Below are 11,471 nucleotides of genomic sequence, written 5' to 3' on the forward strand. Positions count from 1 at the left end.
CAGCATTGACCAATAGCGTAGCTACAGTCTGCCACTCTACCGATGGGAACTGCTTGGAAGATGCCTTTTCTCCTCTGGACAGCTTACCACGAGCACCAGTAAATCATGTGCCTGTTGTAACAGAAGAGTTGCTTACCTTGCCTAGTAATGGTGAAAGTGATTGTTTTAATTTATTTGAGACTGGATTTTATCACTCGGAGTTAAACCCAATGAACATGTGCAGTGAAGAGTCAGAGAGACCTGCCAAGCGATTAAAAATGGGGATTGCAGTCCCTGAACCCTTTATGAATGATGTTTCTGTAAATAACTTGGGTGTGGACTTTGAGAACCACACACATCATATTACCAGTGCCAAAATGGCAGTCTCAGTGGCTGACTTCAGCAGTTTATCTGCAAATGAGACAAATGGTTTCATCAGTGCCCACACTTTACACCAACATACTGCCCTTCACTCAGAATGACTCCAGTGGTGAATTACAGAAACAATGGGTACTTTATGCGCAGCAGTAAACTTGATGGGAACTGTCAGGTTTGCTTAGTCTTTCACTGGAAGTTTGAACTGTATGACATCAGTGATGTCTTTGTATGTATAGAACTATATCTTGATTTATCAAGAATAATTTCATTTTTCAATCCATACGTGTGGAGAATTCATATGATGTTCGGCAGAGTTTGGGACTAAGAGAACTCTGGTGCAGCTTTAAGCTCTGCTTCAATTTTTTTTAAAGCCTGTAGACAGGGGCCACCATCTCAAAACCAGCACAGAAGTTGTGAACTGATTGGAGTGGCTTTTTAGTCTAAGTTACTTTTGCCGTAACCGATGCAGTGGAATAACAATGTTTACAGGTACAGATCCTGATTCCTGCTCAATGTAGCATTTTTTTATAAAGGCAGGAATGGGTTTCTTTAATTTAAACTGCACAAACAAGGATGTTTTTTAATGGAACCTTCTCTCATGTGATACTAAACTTGGGCACTTCAGTTTACAAAACAGCAAGTTCATCTTGGTGGAAGCTAGCACAAGGGACTATATGAGCAAAGTGTGAAGACACAAACTTAGATGCTGTTGCAAAATTATAGGCCATGGCTACCTTACACAGAAGTGATTATACTGCCAGAAGATTTCTGTGTACTTAAAATTTATTGGATAAACAAATGCATTTTAGAATATTCTGATGGGGTTTTGTCCACAACTTTGAAGTGTAATGTAATATCACCAGTTATTGTGTATCAACTTTTTTTTCTAAGGCAGCTGATGTATAAAGCCACAGTCTGCATTGTTTAGGATTCACCACTAAATGGTTTACATTTGGGACATACCTTAAATTGTTTGGAGCACTGCAGTTCATTTGAGGGACTATCTAGATTTTTATATTGTGCAGTACAACCTTGAAGTATACATTTGAAACTTGCTTTAGCATGGATTATGTTTATTTGTTTTGACAAGTCATTTTCTCAAAACGACATTTGAATGCTTTTCTCAAATGGGGATTGACAAAAAATTGTTTATTCCAATCAATTTTGGTGAATACTAAGATGAAATTTTTGATGACCGTAAATGATTCTACTTAATAGTTTTTTATTTAAGTTGTGTTACAGATTCTTACAGAACATAGTATTTGTATGTGATATGCTTCCAGAGCATACAACTTTCAGGTTTGTGCTTTTTTCATTTTTGTTTACAAGATTCTGAAGTATAGCTTAATACAATTGAATTGCCGTAGAATTTCCCGCACGCACCCACACTTTTCTTTGCACTGTCTGGAATGCAGATTTAATTGCCACTAACTTGCTTGCATTTTTTAAAATGCTTAAGTTTGACTACATTGGTAATATTTGTAGTAATTGCTTCAAGGTTATGCTGAGTAATTTAGTAGTAGAGACTTTGGGTAGTATTTGAAAGGGACGAGGGTATTTATTATATATACTGTGAACTGCATTGAGATCCTGAATTTTGGATTCAACATACTCCCAAGTTTTCTTTACAGCCTTGTAATGAAGATCGCTTTGAACTGTTTACGCAATAGCACATTTACTATAAAAAATAGTTTAGCACAGTGGACAAAATTAGTTAGTGATAATTTATCAATTCTTTAACTTAAACATCTGAAATATGTAATTCTAGTAAGTACACAGTAAATAACGGGTAGCCTTGGCCCTGTGTTGTACTCTGATATTTTTAGCCAAGTTGTCAACTTCTTGTTGCTGTGTTTTGTGCTGAACTTTGTACCTTGTTTCTTTTATTTCTGAATCAACACATTTTATGTAATTTTGTAAAATACTGGCCATATTCTTTCATTGTTATACATTCAAGTTTAACTATGGGTTTACAGTGGCTGGTCTGTATAAAAATCATAACACAAAGATGACTGAATGCTTATACCAGTTGCACTTAAATGAACATGCCCATTCTCATTAGCTGATGCAGTAATATATTCAGTTTATCTATGCATTGCTGGGATCTTAATATAGACAGAGGCTTGTCTAAAGTTTGGATTGTCAGCAAGTTGAATGGACACTTTAGTTATTTAATAAAGACTTTTTGACCAAAATTCAGAAAATGGTATGAGAGAAAAATGATTTCCAGCTAGTCTAATAGATTTTTAAATTCTAATCTTATGTAGCCTGTTGGCAAGCTAGCTGGTAAAGTTTACTTTTAATTCCTTGTTAAAATGAGGCAATAATTTGCAAGATTTGTAAATATGTACATTCTGCATATCTTTTTAGATATCTATTTCAATATTTTCTGACTACTTGTGTATAGTAACATTTTTGTGCATGCTTGATGTGACATTCATAAATTTGTACCACTATGACTTTATCCTTGTAAAATAGCTATTTATTGAATTTTTCTTTTAAAAGCTGGACTTACCTATTTTTCTCTCAGTTTAAACATTTTAGTGGAGAACTTGTTACTGTTTATTAAAAGAATTGCGTTTTAAGGGTCAGCGTGAAGATAAGTGTGATTGCAAACATATGAAGAAAATATATTGCCTTGTTTCTTGGATGGTAAAGCACAATTCTTGTAACAAACTGTGATGAATTCTTTGTCTTTTGCCACATTTTTTTTTTCTTCTTCATATGAACAAACCAAAAATCCATAATGGGCAATTGCAGTGTTGGTAGATGTATCTTTTATGTACAGGGAAGAGGATAGCTTATTCATTTAGAAGTGTAACTGGTGCTGTGATTATAGCAATACTTTACTTTTTTTAGTCATGTCATCTTCTCATGCTAGATTTTTAAATGTTTAGTTTTCCTCTTGTCATGGTCAAACTGCTGAATTTACTTGAAGGATGTACAATACTGTTTGCAGAATACTAAATTGTGTACAATTAGGTCAATGAATTGTGCAATTGTTTCCTGCTTTTAATTTTTAAAACTGAGGGTCAAAAAATGTGTAAAAACTTTAGATCCAGTAGAACATAGTGATACTACATTACTTAACCAAAGTCTCTAGTGAATATTTTAACTTTGAATGTAAACTAATGGATATACTGACCACCAGGGACACTATTTGCCCAGAGTTACAAGCACATTATCTACAAAGGGGAAACTAAATACAGTAATTTATAAAATAATGACAACGTTGCTATTTTTTTAATGTTTTTCACTTAACAGAGGAAATTATCAATTACTGTTTAATATTATAGGTATGATTATGGCCCTCTTACGCTACCAGTGATTCCAGCCTTTCCCAGTTTGAATTAAGCACCCTGTGTATAATGACCTAAATCAGTGACAATCGGAACAAGTTTTAGTATCAGATGTTCAAGAGGAAGTTGCTATTGTTGCATTGGTTTTAATATTTGTACATAAACACTGATTTTTTTGAGCATTATTTTGTATTTGTTGTACTTTAATACCTGGTGTACAGTTCCAGAAATAAATGTCTGGAAACCTTTTTTTCTTTTGTAAAATTGTTTTCATGATCTGCAACACATTAACCACTTAAAATATCTCCCGATGTATGACTGTATTAAGATATGTAGGACAGTCTCTTCGCTAGTAAGGCAATGTCTGATCTTGTTATTACACAGGCAAGAGAGATTCTTTGGACATATAACAGGAAGACAGATAATTACAGGTTTCACTTTATCTATTCATCTTGCAAACATCATGGCTTCAGAACAGCATTTTTGGAGTATTCCATAGTAGTATTAAGAACTTCTCAACTTCAGACCATTTTAAGAACCTTTTCCTTCTCCTTGTGGAGAATATATCTTATCCCTATTGTATATAGAAACTGAGTCAGAGCTAAAGTGACTTGCCCAAAAGCCACAGGAGGGTTAAACCAGATTAGAATGCTTAATTCTTGGCTTCCAGTGCAGTGCTCGTACAACGCCTTCTCCTGAGCAAGTGTGTTTGAGCCATTAATTTTCAACTGATCAAGGAGTGATGACATGCTGCTGAACCTCATGTTGCTCTGCTCAGCATTACAGCATCGTATTTCTGGGTAGCCTGCTGCCTGGTGGAATCCTCAACTCCAAGGTAGGTACCCACACTGCATGGGGAGAGCTAAGTGCCTAAGAAAAGGATACTCAAGAGGCAGGAAGTAGCCAGAAGTGAAAAGGGGTGGACAGAGGAGAGTGACTTAGGCCCCTGACCTGGTGTGCCTCACTGATGGCCAGAGAGGTGCTCCCTCCAGGACACCCATGCATGCATCCTCATCTGGAGTAAAGCATATAATCTAGGTCACCTTCCTTAGGTAGTCCATGCCCTAGCTGTTGAACACTGCCTTCCCCTTGCTGACAGTAACTCAGTGTATCTCTATTTTTCCCTATGCTCCTGGCTATCTTTTGTGGGTGCTGTGTTTTGCTCCATCCCCCTCCCCGAACCTATTGGTGGACTGCAGCAGGGTCAGACGGGTATGGGGTCCTAGTAAATCTACATGATCATGCCTGACGGGAAAGATTCTCCTGCTTGGAGTGAGTGCCACTTTGAGACCTCTGCATGTGCTAGGGGTCTGAGCAGCTCATTAGCTGTGGGTTGGCATCAGGGTTTAGACTGCTCTGTGAATGCCTGCTGGCAGATGGCACCTATGGTCTTTGGTGGCAATCAGTTTTGAGAATGTCAATGAGGCTAAATGGTAGATATAGGTGCCTTAAGAGTTAGGTGATGAATGTATCTGTCATCTCTGCTTGCTCTCAGGACATGCTCATTTCTCTGATTGGCTGGCTGTTTTATACTCAGCTTGCCAAATCAGCCCATGCTTTTGTCTGCACTTGCAGTCAGTGAAGCCATTAGCCCACACAGTTTAGCTTCTGACCAGGTCTTGTCATGCAGCTCATTAAAACATGGCTTCTATTGTTTCCAGGTATCAAACTCTGCTCAGTAACTTAATTGATCCCTCCATAGATCCTCTTTCAAGCTAAATCAGAGGAAATGTAAATGCAGGTGCTGCCTAATCTTACTGTTGCATGGATGAAAAGAGGAACTTTTTCTTGTTCACCCACTTGGTTTGACTCATATACTGGTCTGAAAGATTAGAGGACTTCCTCTTTCGTTGCTTCCATTCTTTTATGTAAGTTGAGTAAATGAATAGACACTATGAACTCTTTTGTATGTTGTTTAATTTCTGACACTAATTACAAAATTAAAGAACTAGACTACATAACTCCCTGAAAAGAGTTCTACAGAAAAGGTTAAATTACAGGAACCACAAGGCTATGTCTACACTGGCGCGATCTTGTGCCAGAAATATGCAAATGAGGCTAAGCGTGGAATATTGCTGAGCCTCATTTGCATATCTAATGAGCTGCCATTTTTACAGAAGAGGCTCTTGCGCCAGAAGGAGCTGTCTACACAATGCCATTATTCCCAAAACTTATCAGTGTAGCAGCATTGCGCAAGAGGGTTTTTCTTGCACAAGAAGGGGCAGTGGAGACAGCTCCTTCTGGTGCAAGAGTCTCTTTTGCAAAAAATGGTGGCTCATTAGATATGCAAATGAGGTTCGGCAATATTCCACGCTTAGCCTCATTTGCATATCTCTGGTGCAAGATCGTGCCAGTGTAGACATAACCCATGAGAATGCATAACAGACCAGTTGTTGCTATGTAAGAATCAATCTAATTCCTATTTTAACCACAAATAGATACTAATCAAGGTGCATATAATTAATTGTGCTTACAGCGATCAGAAACCAAATGGGCTACACCTAGAAATGGAAAGGCAGTAACATAGGAATTAAGAAAAAATGTTAAACAGTGGGTAAAACTTAAATTATAGTTACATTTTGAACATCAAATAGGAAACCTATAAGAATCAAAATTGAAGCCTTGTTAATAAACTTGGTTGTACAGTTTGCCAAGCCAGTACAACACATGCAGCAGAAGCAGGTCTAGGAATATTACAAAGACTGCTTATTGCAGAGAGGTAACATATGGAAGTATTCAGAACAAGTACATAATTCACCTGTTTCAAAAAACCGAGCCAGGGCATACCCCTAACAAGATGTCTCATTTTGTCATTGTTTGGTGAAAAGGAGATGCATAGAGCAAGGACTGTATTATGTTTGTTCTGCAGTCATTGCGGATTTCCACCAGACCACCCATTGCAACCAGAAAGAAACGGCATACTCTGTCCTAGCGTGCTTGCTTGCTTGCTTTACTGCTAAAGGAGCATGGAATGGAAAAGATGAAGTCTTAGGCCAGCCCTATGAAGAGTCTTAATATAAACACGCCAAGCTATCTCTCTTGGGCATCCATATCAGATTCTCCTCTTCCAGTATAGGAGCATTGCTCACTAGCAAGACCAGAACACAGAGTATGGTTTGCACCATTAGCTCTCTTGTATTTAGCAGTACCAACTGCAGCTGTAATGTATGACTTTTGTAACAAATTGAATATCAACAATTGGCCAAAGAAATACTCAAGTAAAACAGATTAAAAACTGAGTGATAACCTAAGAAAAAGATACATATCTCAAATCTTACCACTTTTTTTAATAGGAAGTGCACCTGTAGGACTGACAATTATTATAGAGTTGGGTATAGTAAACGTCCGATAATCCGGCACCTTTAGGACCTAGGTGGTGCCGGATTATCAGATTTGCCGGAGAATCAGGAGGTCTGGTACAGCTGCATGGCTTAACAGCTGGCCAGGACACAATCTCCCTCCCTCTCCCCTGCCCTTTCCATCTCCTCTGTGCTGTAACCTGATCCTCCTCCCCTTTCCCCTTCACTGAAGCAAAATGCTCTTCTCCATACTGTAACACGATCCCACTCCCCCCCCACCTTATGCTGGCTGTAACCAGATGGAGCATGTGTGCTGAGCGGAAGGCTTTTTAATCAGCTGGTCAGAAGTGCTTGGCATTTTGATGCCGGAGTATTGGGAGTGCGGAACAGTTGAATGCTGGACTATCGGAGTTTTACTGTACATTGTTCTTTTTTGTATAGCAAATTCTGCTCAAGATATGGAAAAGATCTGAACTAGTCAAATTAATTTTCCTAATGAAGGTTTTGGTATGTCCTTGTAAGGGAAATTATTCACACTGCCTTGGAAGCATTTAATCTTTATATGGATAATTTGAAACTAAGGCGATGTCTACACTCGTGGCTTCTTGTGCAAGTATGGCCATTCTTGTGCAAGAATCTGCAGAGCGTCTACATTGCCCACCCACTCTTGCACAAGGAAATTTACAGTACGGTGTGGTAAGAGAGGGCTTCTTGCGCAAGAGCTATGCTATTTTTTTTAACAGGTGTAAGCCCTCTTGCGCAGGAGGGCAGAGTGGACGCTCGGCAGGGATTTCTTGCACAAGAAAGCCCTATGGCTAAAATGGCCGTCGGAGCTTTCTTATGCAAGAGAACATCCATACTGCCATGGGAGCTCTTGCACAAAGGCACAGTGTGCGCATAGTAGTGTGGACATTTTCTTGCGCAAGACTTCTTGCACAAGAACCCTTGCGCAAGAAGCCACGAGTGTAGACATAGCCTAAGTGCTTAGAGTTTCTAAAGAATTATTTACTCAATGTAATTCTTCATGTTTGTTAGGCATTGGCCCTAAATATGTTAATTATATACCAGCACTAATACATCATTTTATGTATGTTATGAGTTGATTAAAAGCAGATTGCTATTTGGGAAGAGGACCTTGTTGAACTAGGAAGTGTAATTTAAAATAGTCTTATTTTTTGTCTTTGTACTATTTGTCCTTTATCTACACTACTCATGTACAAGGATTTAGAATTAATTAGCATAAAAATGCTGATTTGAGGGAGTTCCAACTAAAAGTTAATCAGTCATTTTCCTAGATTACAAACCAACAGAGAATGTTCATTGTATTGTTCACAGATTTCAAAGCCAGAAGAACCTCTTGTGATCATCTAGTCTGACCTCCTGTATAATATGGGCCTAAGAACTTCCCCAAAATAATTCTTAAAGAAGATCTTTTTAAAAAACATCCCTTCTTGTTTTAGAAAGTCAGTGATGTAGAATCCTCCAGTGATCCTTGGTAAATTGTTCAAATGGTTAATTAGTCAATTAACCATATCCATTCTGAATTTGTGTAGTTTCAACTTCCAGCCATTACATTTTGTTTAGATGTCTGATTTGTTGTCATGCTGGTAATTAAGTTCCTAACAATTCTATATTATCTTCTCCTCTACTACTTATTCTTAAAACAGCAGGATTTACTGAAACAACTGAGATTTTATAAAATAAGAGCCTGTGTTCCTGTGTGTAGCTAAATAATCTAAAAAAACTAACTTGTGTATTCATATTTGAATGTAAAACCATTTCACATATCCCACTTTAGTGCATTCTTATCTCGCTCACACTTCCCCCAAGGTCTGCTTAGCCCAAATACAACCAGTTGCCTAGTTTCCCACCACTTTGATTTACCTACTGGGTATGTCTGGTAGCTCATGCCTGGTATCTCCTATTGCTGGTCTGCTCCCCTCAAAGGATAGTTTTTGGTTCTCTTCCGCTAACCAGCAGGGTGATATTGGCTACCACTGCCTGATCTAATCCAGATCCGAGTGAGGCCTCTTGCTTTCCTCTTATGAAGGAGCAGACTATAACGAAGGTTGGTTAGCTGATTCCTCATTTTCAGCAGCATTATCAAGGAGGAGCTAGTCCCCATGTATTGTGTTCACACTCTGCAGAATACAGCTGGGGACTTGTAGTCCTAAATTACCTTAACATTCGGAGCTAGTAGTGGTGGAATGAGGAGACTGTTCTGAGTAAAACAGTAGTGGATGCAGCTTCCAGTTTTAAGATGTTACTTTATATGATTTTAAAAGCTATTAACATGCAAGTAACACTATTACAATTAATGGCTTTGGCTTGCATTGCTACTCGGCGATTAAAGATAGCACCTAGTTCTTCTAAAATACCCAGATGAGTAATTTTCATATGACTGTAAACTTTACTTTGTGCTGAACACAAAGAAAGTTACACTAGCCAGAGAGTCTGAGTGCTGCACTGTCTTCTTGAGGATATGAGAGAGAGAAAAAAGCATTGATTACTGTCCTGAGCACCCAGGCTCCTCTTCAGAGGTCAACCAGCTCTGCTGCTTACTCTGGTTTCTTTATGGGGTGGCCTTGTACTCAGTAGACTTCTGCTAAGGCAAGGGCCCTTGAAAACAATTTCTGATTCAGTCTCAGACTCACCACCACAGTGTCTCCTGCTGGACACTCTAGGAATCAGCTCTTCAGCTCTGGAGCACCCCCTTTCAGCTGCTGCCATGCCTGCTGTTACCTGTTTGTTAATGTCTCCACCACTTTGTTAGAACCCACATCCCTCTCAGACCGTGATGCCCTCTTCTCTGGGTACCACCTTGCTGCAATGCTCCCACCCTCTGGGCCCTCCCCCTCAGGGGAGCCCCAAACCCCTATGCCCACTTTGCTTCAGTGACCCTACTGCCAGGCTTCATCTAGCCACTACCTCAGGGGCAAACTGCAGTCTGTAATGGCCACTCATCATAGGAAAGGGGTGTGAACCTGCTGCCTCCTACTGCCCTGGTCTCCTCCCTGCAGCCCTAGTAGCCTCAGGCCTTGGAGCCTGCCTTGCTCTGGGTCAGGAAGCCTCTAACTTCCCTCACAGCTAGGTCCATCCTGCTCCACAGCTGGAGCAAGAACGAGTCTTGTTTCTGCCCCTCCAAGAGCCCTTATTTATAGAGCCTCAGCTGGACCCTAACTGGTGCTCTCTGCCTCAGTTGCTGGCTCCACCACTTCAGCCCTCTCACAGGGCTGGGTTTTGACCCTTAAAAGAACAGTGCAGGGCAGATGTGCCCTGTCACAGAAGGGAAGAGAAAATCAAATGGCAAAGAAAGGAAGCAAGTTCCTAGTTTGGCCTCTTAAGAGGAGACTCAACATTGATGGGCACAGCAGACAACCCTGCCTTCTGTTTAGCATTGGTACTGTGGAGGGAAATGGCATGTAAAGGGCTATTTTTACTAATGTGATAATTTCCCAACACATTTTTTTTGAAACACTATTTGAGAATTTTATTTTCATAAACTCTGTATCAGTGATGAACAAACGGTGGCCCACAGAAAGTTCATGGGTAATCTGATTGCAGGCCATGAGACATTTTGTTAACTGTGACACTTACTTGGCCCCGCCTTCCACAGCTCCCAGTGGCCAGGGTTCTCTGCTCCAGGCCAATGGGTGCTGTGGGAGCAGTCACTGCAACTAAAGGGGCCACAGGGGCATGATGGCCACTGCTTCCCGCAATTCCCATTGGTCAGGAACAGACAACAGAGGCCACTGGGAATTGTAGGTGGCCATGCCTGCAGATGGTCACGGTCAGCAAAATGTCTCATGATACCCTGAAGAGCAACATGGGGGGCTACAAGTTGTCCACTGCTCTCTAGAGTTTAGGCAACTAAAAATTTCAAACACTGCTTCAAAGAAATTTGTGTTGGGAAATGATCCCATTAGCAAAAATATTAGACACTTGCTTTTTAAAAGAAAACACATCACTGATATTAGTTCAATTAAGCTGTAGGTCAAAATAGTCTCTCAAAATACATAGCATGTGAATGACTTGCCTCAGAAATGCATGCCAAAAGATACTAATTTTTTTTAAAAGGCAGTAAGAGTAGAATTTATTTTCCAAAACATAACATTCTATTAATATAACTGCACGAGCAATTATGAGAAATTGTGTTGTGCAGCGGATCACATTAGAAACACAGTGTAACAGGGACATTTTACTGGAAGGACATGTTTTGTACAAGTTATGTCCATTATAGATATAGTGTTATGCGGATACAAAATCTGTATCTGAATTTGTATCTACAAAGATGAACCATGGATACCCACACTGACATCAATGGATACGGATACCAACAGATATAATGTGGATATTCACAAATTTGCAAGGATTTGTATCTGCATCCATATCTGCAAAAATGAGCCATGGATATCTGCAGATTTGCAGGGCTCTAATTATAGCAAGAACAGCAGAATGGGTTAGAGGTTTAAAATGGATCATAGTGATATGCAAATAGACAAAACAGAAGATGAAA

At 39.6% G+C, this 11,471-nt stretch overlaps 1 protein-coding gene across 3 annotated transcripts in view; it reads left to right on the plus strand.

The window, feature by feature from the left end:
• Positions 1-3,906, plus strand: part of MIER3 (MIER family member 3) — a 32,381-nt gene extending 28,475 nt beyond the window's left edge. For all 3 annotated transcript variants that reach the window (XM_075932417.1, XM_075932419.1, XM_075932420.1), the window contains one exon: positions 4-3,906. In XM_075932417.1, coding sequence (XP_075788532.1) covers positions 4-461 — 458 coding nt within the window. In that variant the 3' untranslated portion in view covers positions 462-3,906. The remainder of the gene's footprint in view (positions 1-3) is intronic.
• Positions 3,907-11,471: the final 7,565 nt, after the last annotated feature.

The sequence above is a fragment of the Pelodiscus sinensis genome, chromosome 6 (genome assembly GCF_049634645.1).
Source record: "Pelodiscus sinensis isolate JC-2024 chromosome 6, ASM4963464v1, whole genome shotgun sequence".
Classification (NCBI taxonomy): domain Eukaryota; kingdom Metazoa; phylum Chordata; order Testudines; family Trionychidae; genus Pelodiscus; species Pelodiscus sinensis.